The 21,821-nt window shown below is 41.7% G+C and overlaps 1 protein-coding gene across 1 annotated transcript; it reads left to right on the plus strand.

The window, feature by feature from the left end:
• Positions 1 to 1,478: 1,478 nt before the first annotated feature.
• On the plus strand, positions 1,479 to 20,076 carry PPP1R17 (protein phosphatase 1 regulatory subunit 17). The gene is made up of 5 exons (XM_042817312.1): positions 1,479 to 1,747; positions 8,190 to 8,299; positions 10,000 to 10,152; positions 11,348 to 11,509; positions 18,653 to 20,076. Exons 2-5 carry the CDS (start codon positions 8,218 to 8,220, stop codon positions 18,730 to 18,732), a joined length of 477 nt encoding a protein of 158 aa, XP_042673246.1. The 5' UTR covers positions 1,479 to 1,747; positions 8,190 to 8,217; the 3' UTR covers positions 18,733 to 20,076.
• Positions 20,077 to 21,821: the final 1,745 nt, after the last annotated feature.

The following is a 21,821-nucleotide window of genomic DNA, read 5'->3' on the forward strand; positions in this document are numbered from 1 at the left end:
TCACATGGAACCTGACAAATGTGTGAGGCAAAAAGGGTTGGAGGTGTGATCCTGCTGAGTGCGACTGGTCCCTTTCCTTGCACTTAAAGCTTTCCTCTAACATTCCCAAAGCAACCTTGGGATCTGGGGACAAGGACAGGAAACGTTTTTCTCATCCTCAGGGAATTTTTGCAGAGCTGTCAATGACTGACTGACTGTTTCAGACAGGAAAAACAAAATGCAAAAGGCATGCTCGAGCTGAGCTTCAAATCACACTGCAGATTTGAGGGATTTTCCTTTGTGTTTCATGAGCCCATTTTTCAGCAGTCTCCTAATTTTGCAGAATTCATGCAAAAATACAGAAATAACTTATATACCTAAGTGAAAGGCACTTCAATGTGAAAATAAGGAGTCATTTATGTAAAACTGACTGCAAAAGGCTAGTCTTGACAATGCTGAAAGCAAAATCAAAGTTAATGGAAAAAACACAGTTTTTAGTTTTGCGTTTCTGTGGTTTGGAAATTGCTTGGGTTCTTTTTTTTTTCTTTTTAGTTAGACATTTCAATCTTGCAAAAAATTTCCGACTGTACTTGAACCCATACTCCATCTATCAGAAATGATTTAAGCCTTTATGAGCCTGCTTTTAAAAATGAATCTCTGAGCCACCTAACACACAAATTATACCCTGCAAGGTAACAAATGTGCTCGTCTCTCCCAGACATCAGCAGAAAAAGCGTGCAGTGCTTTCACATGATGCTTTGAGAGTTTGGTCTGTGCCATATGTCTGAAGCATACAGGACCTGAGGGTGCTGCACAATTTCAGATATGGGAATTAGCACTTTGCCCCTTTGGGCCATCTGTACAATATATTATTTATGAAAGAAACCCCAACTCATTCAAAGCATGCAGTGCATGTTCTGGCAGCTGAACTGCAGTTACTGACTGGGGGAAAAAATGTGAAGATAACGGGTCTGTGAGCAATCATGGTGCTAAAGGATATTTTAATGAAAGGGGATAGAAAAAGGCATTTTTGTTGCAAATGCATACCAGGAATGGAGCGGTTCACAATCCCACCACTGAGTGTTTCTCTCAGAGCTTTTCTAACGTCAAGCATGTTTGTATATTTTTCCCTCAGTTGGAATAACAGCTTCATCCAATGCAGTGGGCTAAACAGGGGAGAGTAGTCTCCACTGGCAAACAGCTGGCAGCCGCAGAAGAATCCCTGCCTGGCCCCATAAATGCCCTGCTTGTATAACTAGTTGTGGCCAGATGCACACACAAACACTGCAGTCACCGCTGAACCTCAGTGTGCCCGTCACTTTCCGTGCTCCTGGTTCTGTTCCCAGACACGTGCCCTGCCTGCTTGCTCCACTTTTATCCTCGGCTCTCCCCTGGGTCCCAAACGGCAGCAGCCTCGTTCCCTCCCCTTGCCATTCCCCTTGCGCCTCTCAACACAGTGGCTGCAGCTCGCCTTTTGACTCCCTTCACTGCACTCTGAATCCTCCACATCCCTCCCCGTGCCCTGAGCTTCTGACCAGAGAGATGCCTTCTCCTTGAGGCGCTGCCGGCATCCCCCACCAAAACCCACCGGGTGCAGAAGAGCGGGGATGCCGAGTCCCAGCCTCCCAGAGGACTCCTGATCCCGACATTGCCATAGCAACTGCTCACACTGCTCCCTCGATAAGTAGCAGTGCTCGCGGAACCCAGCTCGGGACGTTGGAAGTCCAGACAACCCAACGCTGAATCGCAATCTATCTGCCACCGCTCCGTGAGTACTGCAGCCTCCCTCCTGTCTCTGTCACCTCTTGCTTTGCACTGTTCCTTTTTTTCTTCTCTCTCCTCCAGCAAGGCAAATCTCATGTCACCCATCCCCATCCCATGGAAAGCCGGCTGGGGATGCTCCCATACGGGGTGATGCCATATTGGGGTTGAAACGTAGGGGATGGATTCTTGGGAAGGGAAAACATGAGAGAAAACAGCTTCAATTAACTTCTATACTGGGGTGGACACTTTGCAAGGAGCTGGTACTGTGACTCCCTATGCCACTGTAAAGCATTGGCACATGTGAGGGCTGGTTTGCACCATGAGGAAATAATTAAGGAAGGTTTTTCATTATTTACTTTCTCAAAAGAGAAAAACTTTGCAGCAAGAACTTATGCAAAAGTAGCTTGTATGTTTTTCAAAGTTTAACAGTTGGGATTGGTTTTCTACAAGCTTATGGGAGGCAGTGGGAGTCAATCTTCAGGTTGATTTTGAACTAGCCCCTAGAAGTGCACAAAAACCAGCTTCCAGACAGTATAAGGGATCTCTGCATTCGTGCAATTATTAATAGTAAAGGTTTCAGTAGAGGGATACTCCAGCATCAGGCTTTCAAACAACAAATTTTTCCTAAGAAGTTTTAAGCATGTTTCAGAAAACAAACATCAAACTAATCTAACAAGAACGTCTGGAGAGAGCAGCCTAGCACTCAAATAACTGAAGGAGAAGTAGCATGAAGCTGTTCTCCGTGCCCAGGAAGACATCGCCTCAATAGGGTAATGTTAAAAATATAGCAAAACTTGTAACAGAAAGTTTGGAGCTCGAGGCAAGAACACCCAGACTTTCTATTTTTAGGGCATCTATTTTCTTTTCCAACAGCAGTAAATGAGTTGCCTTGTCTTGTTTACAAGATGTGCCTGGGAAGTAGTTGTAGAGGACCAGAGAATGGGTGCAGATAGAGAAGCCTGCAGAGAAGCCAAGGCTTTCTGCTGAGCACCAGCTGGAGGAGCCCAACACACACAGGCACAGCGCTGTTCCCTGTGCCCCTTGAGCTGCTTCAGATGAGCTCTGTGACTGGAAGGTGGGTGCAAGATGCCTAGACCCAGATAAGGGTATCTCAGTCTCCCTTTACATACTTGTCAGTGATAAGGTGCCTACTGTAGGAGCCTGCAGAGTACATGCAACAGAAGCACAGACAAGTCTTTTTTTTCCCTCCTACTTAGGTTTACTGAAAGAAAAGAACTGGCGAGGGTGTTGGGAGCTTGACCATGCCTCCTTGCTCATGGGTCCGCTGAAACCAGACTGAGAAGGGCAAAGGGATGAAAAAAAAAGATTCAAAACCTGTCTGGAGAGCATAAGGGTGTGCAGGAAGGGAAGAGATACTCTGGACTCAGAGGGAAACTCCAATGCCTGAGCAGCTGTTTGGGCAGTGTAGCAAAGAACAGATCTCAGAGCATTAATTGCTGCAGTCCAGCTTCTGGCTCGTACCTCACACTGTGAAATAGTCCCACTTGTTCCCATTTCCAACTGTTGGGTGCTAGCAAGGCCAGGCCCATGCAGGGTTGCAGACAAGCATGCATGCTTGCCATCTCACCCCAGGGCCCCCACTGTCTACACTTTTGCTGCTGAGCAGCTTCTTCTAGTAGCACTCTGGCCTCTGAAGCCAAGGCAAGGGGCTAATTCACCCCAGGCAGCCCAGGAACTCTGTTCTGGCTTTTCACTTCTCTCACAACAAATGCCATTCAAAGAAAAACGAGGAGTGAACCACTACTTCCCTCACCCTTCTGACAGGAGTACACAGCCTCACATTTTGGCTCACATTTGGCATACAGGTCTGGCTGCCCCGAGAGCTGTACCATGTTGCTCATGGCAGAAATGTGCTCTGGGTCCAGGAAGAGATAGGTACCTCGTGTCATACAGGCTTAGGAACATTATCATCCACATATCAAAACAAATACCAATTAAATTCAGATTAGATTGCCAACTGCCAACTAACAAAAGAATGCCCTTAAGAGTACTTTCATTTAGGTAGTATCCAAGTCAACATGACAAGGGTGTCTTTAATGATGAGGCGTGGCCTGCAAACTAGTGCATGCTTTTTCTTGGAGGTTTTTGCCAGTTGTGGAAACAAAACACTCTTCTGACCAAATAATAAATGAATATTAAAAATCTGCATACTTACAGACAGCAGTAGATGGTCTACTGAAGTCCTCAGAAGCAGAGTTTGTGGAGACTTTACAAAGGGCCAGTTCACAAATTCTAAGGAAAATAATAAAAGGTAATTACTTGTATGCACAGCAAGTGATGTCCCGATGGTGAAGAGTCCTGATATCTATGGCCAGTCAGCCCCTGTAAACTTAGGTAAGAACTGCAGGTCAGAAAATTCTCTATTTTATGGGTGATTACAGTCATCTACTGATGATTTCTTTGAGAACAGTATTGTACCTTGAGTTTAGATCCAAATCAACATGTTTGTAATTTCCATGCAGCCTGGCATGCACTTCAGATAACTAGGAGCAGGCAAGCAATGCAGAACAACTTTAGTCTAAGCAAAGCCACTTCTGTACCAAGGTCAGGATCAAATGAGAAAAGTCCAGCTCTTCAGATTTATTCTCACAGCTTTTGTTTACTGTCTTACAAGGGAGACTTTTCTCATGAGATTTCATTTCAAGGTGGCTTGAATGTCACGTGATCAAAGGACCTCAAGAGATTTAAATTGTTTTGGTAGAACTCTGTTAGTCTATCTTTGCTGAGTTCTCATTAAGCTCCAGCCTGATCACTTGAGATAAGTTGTTCATACATCAAACCAACTAAACACCAAAATAGTAAAAAAAAAAAAACAACAACCCTGGTCTCTTTGTCCATCTCTAGGCAAAATATTTATATTTAATGGAATCCTAGAATTAAATGCATTGGTGGACTGTTTGATGAAGCCCCATAATTTAGGGAAAGAAAGGAATCCTATAATTTGCATGTATGTGTGTGTACGTATGCTTTAAAACTATGCTAGTGAGTAATAGGAGCTCCTTTGTGTAGCCATACCAGGCACTTGACAAAGACTTCTGAAACAGTATATTAATTAATAAATTCAGAGTGTTTGCTGTAAGCTACTTAATAACAAAGGTACAATTTAGGAAGAGAAAATTTCAGACACTTTCCATGTGAATCTTCATCACTTACAAGAGTGCATGTTGGAGTCCTGTTATATGACAGTGACCAGCAAGACAAATAATCCACACAAAGCTGAAACAGCTTTCAGTCATATCAACACTTTTCAGCTCGCCTTGTTATTCCTTGCTCTTTTCTGTCTGTAAGTTGAGCCTACTCTGTTTATTGCCAAATGCTTTTACAAGGAAAAAAGTTACACAGGAAAAACACAGCACTCTTTCTCAGCCTTTTCAGAAGCATTTAAGGCATCTCTGCTCTGTCGTTTCCCAAAAGTAAGAGGCTAGAGGTGACTCCTTTGAGAGCACAATGCTCTGCAGGGTGGTGTTATAGCCTGGCTGTGCTGTACAGAAGGTAGTCTCAGGCTAAGTGACTATTGAATTCTAACTCATATGGAAAAATCTATATCCATTTTAGACAGTGTCTCCTGCTGAGTGTGATTTAGAGCTTCACTGCAAGCATTAAAGCTGCACCAAGGATGAATGTGGCTCATTATGTTGAGACATACAACCGAGTGCAAGAAAAAAAATCACAGTGCTCCATGCAAATGGCAGGCATTACCTACAAAGGTGACTGACTGCAGCAGACTGTTAGCATGAAGGCTGGTAGGAAAGGAGTTGCACTTAACACACTAAGATCTGAGAATGTGCTCCCATTTGTAAAGGCATACTAATGACTTCATGCAGTCACTGTAGAAGCCTTCCTTCCACATGAAACATTACAGGGGAATCTGTTTCTTCAGTGTCTGGAATTGATTTTAGTGGTTTGGGAAAGCACCATTACAATCCTCACATAGATCACCTCCTTTTTTTGAATGAAAGGCCTTTGTGTAATGCACAGCAGCAGGAAATGGCATCACTCAACAATTCACACATTGTATGCAACATATACAGATGCAAGACACCAATTCTCACCATGCATTCTGGTCCTTCCTTTTGTGTTCTTTTTTAACAATGCGCAGTGTGGAAGCATATTTGTGAGCAAGGCAAAGTTTTCTGTGGGGCAAACTTCAAAACAAAAGGGGTCAAAAGTTAGCCTGAAAGGCATGTTTTAAAGCACTACAGTTGCTGTAGGCTTGTCATCTGTGACAATACAAAGACAGATCTAAAAGATTTATTTTAAAACATTATTTTTCTAACTATTAAATTAAGAAAAAATTAACAAGGAAGTCTTATACTTACATATAACAATCCCAGACGAAGTCTCTTTACAAACTTGATTTTCCTGAGGTGAAACAATCAAACAACTTAGAGAAATCAAATCAAAGTTAATTAGATTTTATAAGGTATGGCTAGCCAGTGTAAGTTATTACTAATCTTACAAGTAGATTTTACTATGTATCTCCACATTTTTTCACCCAAGACCTTGTTATAAAAAGTCCACAATCTGAAATGTTATCTTTAATTTTACTGAAAACTTTCTAAATAGGACAACCTTCTGGAAAGAACATTACCAGCACAGTCGTAATATTTAGCTAACAGCCAGCATAACTTAATCAAATCCCATAACATCAAATGGCACTGAAGAAATAAACAGTTTCTCCATCAAATCACAAAGTGCAGTGTGACCTTTCCTATGGCCAGATAATACGTGTTTATGTTTTAAATGAAACGTTGTCTGTTATGTCTTAAGCCTCAGCTACAGATTATTTTTACAGTCAACAAATAGAGCAACCATACCATGCTAAGATGCATTCAAAGATTTCTTTATGAAGTGTCTTCCTAAGTGAAAGCTGTTATTTATTTTTGTTAAAGGCCAACAAAGTTTCCAGGTGGTACAACCCCACAGTACAGACCTGATGCAGGACTGGATCAGATCTTCTGTGGTCAAACCCCTCGTCCAGGCTTTATTCAGTGGGGTATTTACGAATGCATCGAATTTTACAAATTTCTGTGAATTTTAAACACTGATGGGTATGGTAGTTAATTCCCTAAGTACATTATGAGTCAATGCTGCTGACATTTATTACTGTAATTTAATATTGCTGCATTTACTTTGAAGTCACTGCAGTTTAGGACATGTTTTTCCATCCCCTGAAGGACTAGCTCATTGCATGGTATGATTGCGACCTTCCATATTTTGTTTGGCAAATATTTATGTTACTAGATTTTGCTTGAGGTTTAATTGTTCTTAATATAGATGCAAGTTTTAGTCATAGAAATGAGGTTAACTGACCTAATGTTCATTTCTTGGTAACAAACAGCTGCAATTTTCAGAGTATTATAGGTAATTTCTTGGCCTGCAGCAAGATCAAAATATACTCACACAGTACAGTCTCCTGTTCTCTCATCCTGTCCTCCTCCTTCCTGCTTTTCTTGATTGCATTTTCTTTCACCTTTCGCTGTTATTTATCTTTTCTTCTTCACCTCCATCTACTTTCCTCCATTTTTTCCCACTTCTACTGTTGACGCAGTCTCCTGCTGATTCTCTGCCTTCACCGTTTTCCTGTTCCCTACAAGGAAGCCAGTGTGCTCTTATTCCCCCAAAACAGAGAACAGAGGTTGTGATCAGGAAACTACCACATCTGGTAACTTCAAAGCATCAAAGCTTCAAACCTTTGGGGAATGCTGGGGATTCTCAGGTAGGAAGTTGGACACCAGGGCCTTCTACACTTATGCATAAGAGGGGATAAAAAGCCTTGAAGAACAAAATAGCAATCCAAAGAGTTCTATAGACCACGGGCACTTAAGCAACCTTATGACATGGGTCCCAGTGCTCCTACCAAGGCCACGCGGATGCATTCCTCATGCTGGCTCCACAGCCTGTGGACACTGGCCGTCTTCCAGAGTCAGCTCCCACATCTGGGTCTTTGGGGGTATCTATAACTGGAATTATAAGAATTATCTCTTCATCATTCATAATTTAAGTTAGATTGCATAGTAAACACCAATTATGACAATTAGTTTACAATTGAGAACATGACGTAGAACAAAATCAGAAAATATCCTATTTCCTAGCACTTATTTCCTGTATGTGATAGCACTTTCTGGATGATTAAGGTCAATATTCTTCTGCAGAGCCAACATATTTTCTGTGCTTCTGTGGGTCGCATAAGCAGTGTAGGTGGAAAAATGGGATATCACACATGTAACAAAGACTGTGAACATAAGCATCTCTTAGCACGCTTGGGCAAAATCAGGTCAGCAGACTGTATGACAGAAAGCAGCTGGAAGACAAGAGCTTCCCTCAGTCTGGCTTGCAAGTGGATACATAACACCAACATGTCTGTTTTATGTCATGCTGCTGCTTTTCTTTCTCCCTTTTTTTTTTTTTTTTTGGTGCTGTAGTTTCAAGGGGGAGAAAAAACCCATTTCAATGATGTCAACAGAATGTGTTCAGCCACTTGATATCCCAGAAGACAGACTGGACAAGCGAGATTCACACTGCAACCATTTAGGTAAGTGTTATTAGATGATGTCACTGCAGAAATTGGAGAGGTGTTTCTACACATCATTAGGCCCTGTCCAGTTGCTGTTTTTCCCCTCCAGCAGTACAACCGAGCCCTCGTGAAACCCGATAGATTACACCTTCTGCTGACATTTCTGATGCCAGATGGAAAGGCAAAGCGTGGTTTTCTTTCTTGCATATACATATTAGCTGAAGCTCTAGAACAAAGTTAATTAATGAGGAAAAATGAAAAAGCCATTATTCTTTTCTGTGGTAGAAAAAAAACTGAGCACTTTCTTCATTTGTACAACAATAAACTGAAGCCATATAACTGGATCTTTCCTGAATAGGCATTCTACATGCTATTTAAGTAACAGATTCTAAATACCTGCCTTTTTCTCTAACGGAGTGGGCTAAGTACTTTTTTCTTCTTCATTTTCAATTGTTTCCTCTCTGAACCTATTTCGTACGTTAACTTTTGCACTGACAGTACCAGAGATTTTTTTGCTCCACCATACACCTATGTACCAGACTTCACACTTGATAGATGTGCATTTTGTATATTCATGATCTTTGCCTCAGTTTCAAGTGCTATTGCTTCACTGTAGCCTGGCAAAATCATAAAGATTCAGAAGCCCAGAAACCAAAAAACATTTGCTCACTTTTTAGCTTTGCAATAACAATAAGAAAACAATACAATTTCAGGTGTTTGACCAAAAAAAAGTGTTAGGCCAGCAAATTTTATAAACTTTCTTGTTCTGCCCTGCATAGAAGGTATCCTTGTCCTGTCTCTCTGCCACAACACTTCTAGCCAAAGGCACCACTTCTGCAATTGCTGGCGTACTCAACACAATTGCTCCACAACATTTTTCATTTAAGTAAATACAGAACTAGTTCCTGTCTACAGATGGGAAACAGAGGCAGGAGGAGGTTAAATGAGTTCATTAATACCATTCAGGAAGCCTTAGAGGGCTGAAAAAAATGGTCTGTGTCTTCCAGGATGGTTAATCAGGAGATTGTCCACAGGGCTGGGAGACTGCTGAAGCCAAGCAAGAAACATCTGAGAAATCAAAGCTTTGGTTTGCATGACGATGCTAATGACAGGCTAGACTTAACTTTTTCAGCTTGCAGGAGCAACCAGGAATGCAGATCCTTACAGAAAAATCACGCCCACCAACTGAGTCACATAAGTCAAGCCTCATTTTAAGAGAAAACCAAAAATCAGTGTAATGTTATGTAAATCAAAAAAGTGAATACCGACAGCCCCGTGGCTCCGGAAACAAAGCCAGCTCCCGAAGGGAACAATATGCCGGCTTTGTTCGCTAGTACCTCCGACTGACCTCACACAGGTAAAGCTCTCCCTCACAAAATCGCCCTCGTCACTGTGGAAGAAACAGCCCCACACTGCGGGCTGAGCGGGAAAACGACGGTGCTGCTTTCCTCAGCCACGCAGCGCGCCGCGGCCCACAGCTTCACCCCCGCTTTATGCCGGCCACCTACAAAGTAGAAGGCCCGCCAGGCACTCAGTGGTCCGTACACGTAGTACGGCACAGAGGCCTCTTGTCTGACTTCCTATTTAGGATTTCTTTCTCCACAGTCACTTCAGTCTTCTTGGATGAAAGCCGTATTATTCAAGCTTTTCTTTTCAACATCTGTTTTATTATTTCCCCTCTGCTTCACTCTCTCTTTTCTTTTTTTCTGTTTCTGCAGAAGATCTTTCAGAACAGCTGATTAAGAGCTGTGATCTCAAGAAGAAACCAAGAAAAGGTAAAACTATCCAGCCTTCCCAAAACACTGAACAGGAGCAAAAAAAGCCAAGGAGAAAAGACACACCAGCTATACACACCCCACCACCCCTAACAGGTAAGCAGTACATCTCTTTGAAATCTCACTATGCAAGAGTGGACTGAAGCTGGGCAAAGCTCCACAGACATACTTACATCGCTGTGGAAGCAGACGGCAACACAGCTTCGCGCCACGTGCTCCCAGTAAGGCAGTGAAAGGGGGAGGATCCAGTTTGTGCCCTGAAGCTCCTCCTGCCCAGGGAGGACCTGTGGGAGGAAGCTGGAGAGGCACGCGGCCTGCTCTTCCTGGAAAGCACGGAGTGCCTGTGCGTGCAGGGATTCTGGTAAAGGCTCGGTGTTTAGAAAAGCCAGAAACCACCGCAGTGTCAAAGGAACTCCTTGTGTGATGCCCTGTGCTGCTGTACATTGACATACCTCTGCAGGTCAAGAGCTGAATGCCACCAGCCTGGGGAAGGGAAGAGTGTGGAGCAGAGTGGCCCTGAAACCAGGTGGTTTTTCAAGATCAGCACGGGGAATGAATGATTATCTCATTCCTCTGCTAACAAACACTCCTTGTATGCTCCCTGGGGACTGAGTTATGCTCTTGTATCAAGTGCACTGACTTCTTCTCATGCTACATACATAGGAGTTAACCACTAACCATCTGTGTGGTCTCCTGTGTGCCTCCAACAGTTCACGCTTATGGAGTGAAAAGCAAGCATTGGGGTGTCTCAGTATTTGTAACTCCTTGCCCCTGGCTCTTCAGCTTTCACATGTATCTGCCTTTCAGTAATTCTCTTATGAAATGGCTCAGATCTGGAAAGCTGCATTTTGTACCCCAAGTAGTCACTGTATGAAGAATTATAGCATTTCACTAGCTTAAATAGGCAATTTCTGAGTAGCCATATAGCCCATGAGAAGAAGATTAAACATCCATACGATTAAACCGCTTCGATAATACATCTGAGTTTCTGGAAATAGAAGATCCCACTCATCTTCACCATGATTATTGATGGGCTACAGTTTGGCCCATGGCATAGAGCCAGAAACCAGCTAGCCTCAGACCACTGCTGTATATACTCTATAGGATGTAATTGACTTGAGGGAAATGTGCACTGTTGCAAAGCCAGAAAATGTACACGATGCTGAGCAGATTATGCACTCATTGGGAAAGTGCATAGTAGTATTAGTAGTCATTGGGAAAGCCATACAGGTGCAGATTTCTTCAGTGTAAACAAATCTGAAGTGACATTTTCTTTAATTCTTGCCTGCAGGCATACTTTCAGACTTTTCTGATAATCTGCTGAAAAGGTATGGTATCTCAGAGAAGCCACAGAGAGAGAGAGTGAGTCAGGGCTCTCAGATCACCGAACTGGAGCAGAAAAAGCCCAGGAGAAAAGATACACCTGCAATACACATCCCACCTTTGATAATAGGTAAGAAACTTAGCTGAAGTTGCTTCTAGGCTGGATGGAAGTTGTTCTGCCCAGTGTATTCAGCAGTGTTTGCTGAACTGGACCTATATGGTCAAAATATCCAATATTTTGTGTGGTGGTTCATTGAAAGACTTTTCTGTACCCACTACTCATGCTAGATAGACCTGAAGGGGGAGTGAGAGGAGACCTGATATCACTTGAGTATCTCATGTAAAGGCTATCTTGTTTTTTGTGAAAATCCAACCACTGTCCTCCTTTTCAAAGTAGAGCACACACAAATTTTAAGGTCATGTTACTCACATTGCCTCAGATATCCTGGAGCAAAGCTGTTCTGATGAACTCCCTGTTAATTTGAATCTACACTGAGGAAACCAAGCTGTGAACATGTAGTTAACTGCACCTTAAAGACAGTTCTGTGCTTCTGGCACAATACGCAGTGCAGCAGCTAATTTGTTCAATGAGCATATGGATTCAGCCATCCATGTTTTGGCCCGAAGACCCTTTGTTTGTTGAGTTTCCCATGTTTTTCTATCACAGAGAAGCCTCAGTGCATCAATGTTTCTGAAGGTCTCTCAATATGTAAAGCACTTTGGAAGCGTTAATTACTGCTACTAACCATGGGTGCAAGAAACATGCACGTTTGTATGCTATGCACCAGCTGTTTCTTAACCACAGGATGGAGCAAAAGAATGAATGAATGAACAAATGAAGAAAAAAAGCAAACAAACTAGCCTCAGTTTCAAAACAAGTGCTAAAACTTGAAAACTTTGGTTCCCTCAGGAAACTCTTGTATGAAACAAGGTCTGCTGTGGGTTGGCACTACTGCAACAGTGAGATATACTAGCTAGCTGAAGAGATCCTGAGACAGCTATTTTGGCCCCGAGTGACTAAGCAACAGCTGAGTACATCAAGCACCTGAGTTTTAGGTACTCATGGAATTTTCTGCACAGATAAAAAATACAAGGTGTGTAAATGGCTTCAACAGTCACAATAAGTGCTTTCGTTTGTAGACATCTGCTTTCCTTGTAAATCTAGAATCACAGAATCATAGCATCATAGAATCATGAAATGGCCTGGGTTGAAAAGGACCACAATGCTCATCCAGTTCCAACCCCCTGCTATGTTCAGGGTCGCCAACCAGCAGCCCAGGCTGCCCAGACCCACATCCAGCCTGGCCTTGAATGCCTGCAGGGATGGGGCATCCACAGCCTCCTTGGGCAACCTGTGCCAGTGCCTCACCACCCTCTGGCTGAAAAACTTCCTCCTCATATCCAACCTAAACCTCCCCTGTCTCAGTAAAACCATTCCCCTTGTTCTATCACCATCTACCCTCATAAACAGCCGTTCCCCCTCCTGTTTATCTGCTCCCTTCCCAAGTACTGGAAGGCCACAAGTTTCCCCAAGGTCTTCCTTGAGTCTTCTCTTTTCTAAGTTAAACCAGTCCAGTTCCCTCAACCCTTCTTCATAGGAGAGATCTGATCCTTTACGACTGATTCAAGCACGCAATATTTTTTTTTTCCATTTAACCATCTTACATTAATCATTATGGGGCTCCTTAGAACAAAGGAGTATGACTCAGTTTGCAGGATCACGATCAGCAGCAAGCATGGCAAATACTAGCTCCTGGCTCATTGAACTCAAGCACTTGAGTGGCTTGCATCATTAAAGCAGCATGCTGCAAGTGAGTCAATGGTCCAATCATTTACTGGGGGAAGTTGCAAAAAATCTGTCGTAAAACTTCTGAGCCCAACTGCAAATGCTCCACTTTGACATATTTAATATAGAGCACTGATAATTAGCTACTTATATAATCGCTCAAAGAAATTACCAAGCAAATTACCTGAAATTTCACGGGACAAATAATTAGGAAAAAAAATCAGTCTTTAAGAGAGCAATTCAGAAACAGAACTGGAGGCGAAGTTTATCAAATAATTTGTAATAAATGTCTCACGCTTTATACAGGAGGCCTGCTCTTTCTGTGGACTTTGGAAGAGTGTTGAGAGATTATTTTGGTCAGTTCAAAACAAATCGCCTTCAGCCATTTTAGCACCTTCCAAAATGCTGTGTGTCCTCTGGACTTCAGGATCTATGCAGTGGAGAATCTAAAAGTGAAAAATGTTTGATAGAAACAAAAAGTGAAATGTTTTTACTGGGATAATGCTGAAATGATTGATTCTTGTTTTGGTTTGAAAGTAATTGCTAGCTAAGGGGATGCAGCAAGGATAAATTGCTTCCTTGACACATCTCAACAATACTAAGGTTAGCATCTAGTCACTTATTATTTCTTATTTGTAGCCTAACAGTAATTAACTCAAGTAGGCATTTAAGGGAGAAATAAGAATCATTTTAATCATCTTCCCCTCTTGCCTCCTATGAAGACTTCCTCTTTAAAAATTTTTATAGAAAGAGAAGTCAATACATTTTCGTTGCCAAAATGCAAAAGGGAAGAACACAATAAAAAGAGGAAAAATGCAGTAGCTTTCAAAAAGTGTGGCAAATTTCAAAGTGTGTTCGTTTGCCACAGGGGAATGACAAAAAATAATTCATTTTTTAAGGTTTTCAATGACACTTCCAATTTCACCTCCTTGTCTACTGGTGAATACACTATCCAATATACTGTCCAGCACTCAGCATGAATTCAAAGCAGCCTTCCAGATGCTTCCCTTCTCTGCAGACTTTTCCTTCCAGATCCTGCTCTATGTGTCTGTTTTCTAATGGTTGACTCCCTCTGGCAAACTTCTGCTCCTCTCCAGGGAGAAACAGCCTGTGTGAATCTGATTCTGTCTTTGCTCTTAGGATGTACATTTTTTTCTTCAAGATAAACCAACATACACAGTTCTGCTGGTTGAAAGTCGCTGGTGGCAACTTCATGTCTTGTTGTGAATAAGTGACTCATTGTGGCTGAGGGCTGGTCCAGTATTTACTGCTTGTTTACTTTCAGGGTTATCCCATCAGGTAGCAGACAGAGAATAAACAAGCTGAGCTTTTGTGGAATGGCGGTGCAAAATAGCATCTGAATTATAGACTTGGAGACCTGAGAAGCCCTAGCATAGCTACGTGTGCTAAATAAATATAGAAGGACCTTTCTGTCCTTCTGTCCCCATTCTCCTGGTCCTGCCATTGCAGCACTGAGCAGCACACTCTGTGCCACACGTATCCTTTGTGAACCGTGACTGAGTTGTTCCAATTTCTTACATCTCCCATTTTTGTCCCTCCCAAGCATCCCTCTTTCAGTTGTATCATAAGCAACATGAAAAACTCCACTCAGTCATTTGTTGTAACAGTAACATTAATTATCTTTTTAAGCAGCTGTCCACACAAATAGCTTTGTCATGAACGTGCATTGAAAGGGCAGCTGTTTTCCCTCTTGGCTTTGGCCAATGGGTGACAAGTGCTCTAGTACTTTCTTTTTCTCTCTTGGGTGACCACAGACCCTTGCAAATAAAGCAAGCCAAACTGGACATAGGGAGTGACAAAAATAATGTATCTGCTGGATAACATGATCCACATATGAAGTAGAACTGGTTTTACACCTTGCAAACATCCGGTACAATTAAGAAATGGAGTTATAGAAAGGTGGCTGCTGAATGAGGATGTCTGCATTGTTGTCTGAAGAAACCCATATCTCCCTATTGTCTGTAGTAGTGAGAAATCAGTGCCTGAAACAACCTAAATGTCTAAGCCCAGGCATCAAAAAATCCTCCCCTTCTTCTAAACATACTTTGGCTTCAACCTCCTTGTGAAGTGGCAGAAATTATGTTGTGACCTCCATGTACTGCTGAGCCTGGAACAGAGATCTTCATTGGCTCCCCTTCAACCAGTCAACGCCTTGGCTTTCTGAAGTGATCAGACAACAAGATTAAACACAACCACTGTTCTATTGGCTTTCTTTCCTTGTACACAACAGTAAGAGATTTAAATCCCATCCAAGCCAGCTCTCCACTCTGGAGCGTTCTTTATTGCCATCCTCATCTGCCAGTGTATTCATTTAACTGAAGCATTTGTGAGATCATCAGGCCTGTGTGTTTCAGCAAATATAGGAGTGTGGTTCCTGAAATGTGGCTGCCTGATGTTTCTTAATCAGATCAGAGATAACTAGTAAAACAAGTTTCAAACTCTTTGTTCTACCCTATCCCCTACAAAACTGGTTAAGGTGTCTTTAGGATATTAACTCACCTGCTCAGTGAAAATCTCAGCATACTGCAGAAGCAGAACAGCCCCTTTTCTGTGCAGTGAATATGGCTGGAGCACTCCAGTAAATCCTCCAGCCCAGCTAAAGGAGTGGTCTGTAGGCAGGCAAGTGGAACTGATATCATTTTGGTGGTTTACATCCCAGGAAGAGATCTGAGGTGGTACATGGCAAATGGTTGGTGTAAGCCAACATTTTTTGCCTATGTCTGAGCTTCCTAATAGAAGTTCTCATGTCTCTGTGAGTCCTTCTATACCTAGATAAAAATTGCAGGTAGTTGCAAGTTATCTCAGGCAAACATGACTGCACTTAATTTCTGTGCTACTTTATTTTATCAAGTCTCTTGGCAGATATTAACAGAACAACCCACCAATCCTCAAAACTGATATGTGGGATGAGCTGCATTTCATAATTTACACAGCTTGGAAAACAAAGACTGGGAGACAAAATGATTTACTTTAATGGTAAACAGAGAAAGACGGGTTTACAAATGTTCCCAAATTCCCACATTTTGCTTCCACTTTAAAACTTGGAAGTTGCAAACTGTGTTCTGTTAAGCACACCCTCTCCACAAGTGATAAACGGCATTGTGTCAAACCCCTCAAAATCCTTTTCCAGTGTTAGAAAAATAATTTCATTTAAGACATCCCACTCCACTGTTTCATGTTACAAGTCTGATTTTAAGTGCGTGTAGTTTTTCTTGAAAAAATGGCTGGTGATCCATGTTCTAGAAGGTTAGCAACCTGCAACTCAAGGCTACGTACTCCTCTAGTTTTTGAGTCCTGAGCGTTCCTGGAACCTTTGGAGTTCATCAGTCAGCAGCATTACACACTGATAATGACTCATCTTGCTATTGATCATGGTAACTATCTGGCATGCTGTTGCTGCAGGTCCAGCTGAGAGCTGAGGGCTTCTGGTTGGCTGCTATCTCCCAGATGTCTCTAGCATCTGCTCTAGAAAGATGTAATCATGCCATAAGAATTCAACACACTTTGTAATTCACAGAAGCACAGAATTTTAGGGGAAGGAAGGGGTTGGGAAGGACGCCTGGCATTTATCTAGTCCAACCCCTCTACTAAAGCAGGTTCCCTGGAGGTATTCAAATAAGAGTGAGAGTGGATGTGATCATCAAGCACATGGCAGCTTCATTTATACTACATTCCTGATCTCTTATTCCTGAGTTTACTCTAAAGATAGGTTAATTCTCATCAAATGATCCATTCCGACCTCATATTTTAAGAGCACTTGTGCTTTCACAGTTCAAATACTTTAAGAAGAAAAAAAATAAGAAAGAAAATAGAAAAAAATAGTTTGCATTTGTCTGAATTGTCTATAATGAATAGCAGTCCAGGTGGGAATCATTTACATCCATCTCTGTAACATAGCATAATTATTTGCTATAACAGTGGTTGCTGCTTTAAAAAATGAAGTCCATTGTGTTTCAAAATAATATCCGTGCTTACCTTTCAGTCTGTCTCATGGTCCTGGTGAAACCATCTGGTTCACAAGAAACAAGTAACTTAAAATGAAGAGCAGTGTAGGCTAATATTTTCATTAATTCATCCCCTCTGGAAAGAACTCCAAAGTTGAAGAAAATCTTCCTGTGTGGTATTGCTCTATTTTCAGACCTCATGAAGGCTGAAAGCCTTCTCTGTTCAGAACGCTTTCAATGCAGAAAGAAGCAAAACCAGTTGGTTTGACCAAACAGCTCAGTTGGTTAGTGCAGACTAAAAGCAAACACCAGGAGTCTGAATTATGGAGAGATTTTGTTGGTTTCTACTCAGTGGTTACCCTCATCCTGTTTTTAGACTGTGTTGACCTCTACACCAAGGAAGGTGGCCATAAACTATATCTTACTTCTTGCTTTTTACTGGAAACAGGCAAAAACAACACAAAGTGTTAAAATAGAGATCAAGAATATTTCTTAATGCATTCTCCTTCTCCCCTCTTTGCTTTACTAATTTAATCTCTAATAACAAGAACAGCTACAGTAACTGGGACATCACTGTATCACATAAAATCCTTGAGGTCTTACCATGTCAAGTATGAGAGAAAGAAAGAAAGGAGATATGTGAGAGATTTGTGGAAGGTGATCCATAACCTGCCTATAAAATCAAGAAAAGCTTAGGAGGAAAGAAATCCATGTGGAAGGATACACAGCATATGTATTTTCGATGAATCTGGTTTATAGAATCCCCATGTTGTGCTCTTAACTGTGAAATCAAACTGTCCTTCAGTTTTATGTTACATTTTTCATCAGTGCCTTCACAATGGTGATGAAGCCTTATTTTTGCCCTTATATTGCAGGGTGAATTGGCTTCAAAGCATATCCAAATCTCTGACCTCAGTAATTTAAACATTGGCACTAAGTCCTCAGTAACATACCTGTTTTTAACATCAATCTTAATTCTGCTGCTTCTGTAAATGATTGATACCCTGTAACTTCAGTGGGGATGGTGCTTGATGTGGGTATTCTCTTTGTCTCTTACAGCACCTGTATTTGCCAAAACTAGTGCTGTTATATACATAGAGAAAGCAAGCATGCATACACATTCACACAGACTGACTCGATGACAAACATTAGTTGATAGTATTTATTTCATCTTGCAAGATCATTTCTTTTTTTCTCCTTCAGCTTCCCAAGGCCTTTTAAAAAACAGGTTACCCGATGAATCTTCAGTGTCTCTTCTCACATGTAGCAGAAATATGCTAATTTAAGAGTGCTTGTTAATTTTAGCTGGAAATGTGGTGGTCCGATTCTAGTTTATGAGTAGAAGGATGTCCCAAAAATAAATGAGGAGCAACTCCCAAGATGTTAGAAAAGCTACTTTAGGATTAAAAAAAATCAGAGCAGACAGAAAAAAATTCTTTGTATCTTGATATATTATGAGGAAATGGCATTTTAAATCCATTACTTCTCTCTCTCTCTCTCACCCCCTCCCCCTGCTTTTAAGGCACAAAGCTGCTTACAGAAGAAAAGCAAACGGCGATTATGGAAGATGAAGAAAAGGATGGAGACACAGTCCCCAGTTAAGATTACAGTGATATTTTCAGTATTGCAGTGTAAATAATTCTGGGTCATTCAAAGTGGCAGCACATAGGAAAAGAAGTCCTTTCATTTTTATAAATAATTTTTTCAAGCATGCACTTGAATTTAATTTATCTTCAAGTGCTTCTCTGCATCTCATGAAATCCCAGCAAGCATTACAGGAGATGACAGAAAATTCACCTACACGTGGGGCTGGAAGGATTCTCTTGGTTAACTAAAGCAGCTTCCCAGGATTTCTGTCTTCAAGGGATCCACCTGAGACCATATCTAGTACCTTGTAGTGCAGTGGTAAGAGTTGACACAAAGGGCCCACCAACCCAGGGAAGCTGGCACTAGATAACAGGGTGTCAGTAAATGCACGATACCACTAGATATCACAGGATAGTCAAATATCAACTAATGATTCAAATTGCATTTTTCTTCTGACATCTCACCTCATTCATCTAGCTTGCCTTCATTGGAATAATGCTGAGCACAGTAAATATTTCCACACGCAGGACTGATGTGATCCATGTTCCTGAAGTGCAAAGCAAACACGTCTTGGGCCTGTATCTGTTCATGACTGGTGTTTGAGAGAGAAAAGGGCAGATTTATTGTCGTAGAAAAGCTTACAGCTATGGGCTGTTGGCACTGGCACATCAAACAGAACTGACGACAGAGCTCTCAGAAGAGAAACTTTTGGGAAGAGCAACATTTGCCTATTACAGTGGTGTAGAATGGTGATTTCTTTTTTTTCTCAAAGGTTTCATTCCTGGATTGCTGAAAGCCAAATTAGTTGAAAAGCTGATCCTTTTACTCATCTTTATATATATATATATCTGTATGAGGTTTTTCAGCTCAGTCCTAGGAGGGGCTGTTAAGGATTAAAAATCACAACAAGATATTGCAGACTAAGCAAAAGAATAGCATTACTCTACGTCATATGCATAATGCAAGATGAAACAGCATCATACTTCTTAAAAATAATGTAATTAAATGATGAAACCAATAAATGTGTTCACGGCCAGCTACACACTTCAACATTTGTACAGAGATGGTACTTGTAGAATATTATACAAAATATGTAGGGCTGGATAGCTTTGTGCTTATCTTAATAGCTCTGTGTGCTAGATGGAGCAGCAACACCAGTGGACCCTTAGGGACCTCAGCACACAAATTAGAGCTTACCTAGGCTGGCAGACTGCATCCAGTTATCTGTTTAACACCCATAGGCAGGCAGCTGAGGAGCACACTAGTCTGGACTTCATTTGCCACAGTGACTGACCCAGCATCTTTCATCCCATTCACAGATGTTCAGCTTCAAGATGTAACCAACAAGCTTATAATAAAATATGGTATATTAAAGCATACTAGAGATCAGCTGTATTATTAATGGGATGTCTGATTCCTAGAAGGCGTAATTTTTAATCATATTAATCTATCAGCAAGCTAAGACAATATTTAAAATACGATCAATCAATGTTTTATTTGATAATGTTCACATAAGGTACACAGTAAAGTATGTCACTGCAAGAACGTGGTAAGAATAGAAGTACAATCAGCATGTCACATCTATGAGCCAATGCACTGCTGGTTTTTAATTTTTGGAACTGTAAGTTAAACTCAGTACAACTTCAGTGAGGCACTGATGTGGCCCAAGCTTTATGCTGTGTCTCCCTGCCAGCACAGTTTCATTGGATCCCACCCAAGCAGCTCAAGCAAAGTTTTATTATTAAATTCAGGAATACTTAGAAGATGAAAAATGTGAACAAAGCTGCTTTGAGGCCAGCTCAGGAGCATGGTGGGATTTAGGGGTTAGGAATTGAGATGATGAATAAAGGACATGGCCTCCTCCCGGCACAAAATGCAGGAATAATAAGAGACCTTGTGTTGCCCCTGTGAAAGAAGGTCCATGGCATGAGAGACTCCCTGTACCATTCCTGAGCTCCAAGGCACTGCGACAACAAATTGCCTTTATGAAACGGTACGGTTTCTAAAGTAGAATGAAAAATTCTTTGGTAAAAAATAAATGCCAGGCTTGAGTGAGACAAAGCAGATATTCATGTATTTGCACATAACAGTTCACACCAGCTAAGAACCTGAATGAGCTGGAGGAAAAACACAAAACAAAACAAAACAAAACCCAGCCTCTTTGCAGTTGTCGACAAAAACCTTGAGAATTTTTTCACTCCTGGGAAGTTTAATGCAATTTCAGAGAGCCATAAAAATACCAAGCCTTGCTTTACCCATCCTTGGAGTTCAAGTCCATTGTTGTTCAAAACCAAACAAAACGAACAAACACGGTTTTTCAATCTCTCCCAGCAAAACTTATTCGTGTTTGGATTACACTGATGTCAACTGAGCTGTAATTATCAACAGTGTAATTGTAGCTGAGCTACTGAATCCCAACTGAGCTTCTGCACCACTAAAGCAGCTTTTGTCTCCACGTAGAGGCTCCTGCAAAATGTGAAAGAAAATACATGCAGTACTGACCAAACTCCTGTTTGACGAGAAAAATACACACATGAGATGTAAGCACAGACAGTGGCCATCCCGTAAGCACTCTCCCAAAACAGCATCAACACAAGCAGTGATCGTGGTAGGCCTTTTCAAGACTTTAACAACATGCTGCTGCTGCAGACCAAAGTCGTCCTCTGAAATGAAGATACCTGTGCATGGCCATGGTGCTCTTGCAGGTCTCAGGAGATGCTCGTGTTGTTTCTTCCAGCCAGCAGCTCCTCATAGCTTTGCCAAGCTCAGTGCTCGACCCTTGAGGCAGCGGGGTTTGCTGCTCTCTTTTTAAACACAGAATGGAAAGAGCAGCGCAGTAGCCTGAGAATGTTACATCCTGGCAGCCCCAGGACTGTGGAGAAACTGGAGGTATCTTGAGGACCATGAAGGCTCTGATGTGTCCCCAAGGCATTTTATCACCTTGTTAACACGAGAATCTTGGCTCAGCTTGGATTCAAATGAAATTTGCAGTGTGATTTGAGTCCAGTTTTACAGGTGTTGCCAGTAACTACTCACAAAATATAGCAAGAGTGAGGGTGTGGAGTCCTGAAGAGATTCAAATGAACATCATCAGTGCCACAAAA

This window comes from Centrocercus urophasianus, unplaced genomic scaffold, assembly GCF_019232065.1.
Source record: "Centrocercus urophasianus isolate 14NV4802_14NV808 unplaced genomic scaffold, USGS_Curo_1.0 seq_16, whole genome shotgun sequence".
Classification (NCBI taxonomy): Eukaryota; Metazoa; Chordata; class Aves; order Galliformes; family Phasianidae; genus Centrocercus; species Centrocercus urophasianus.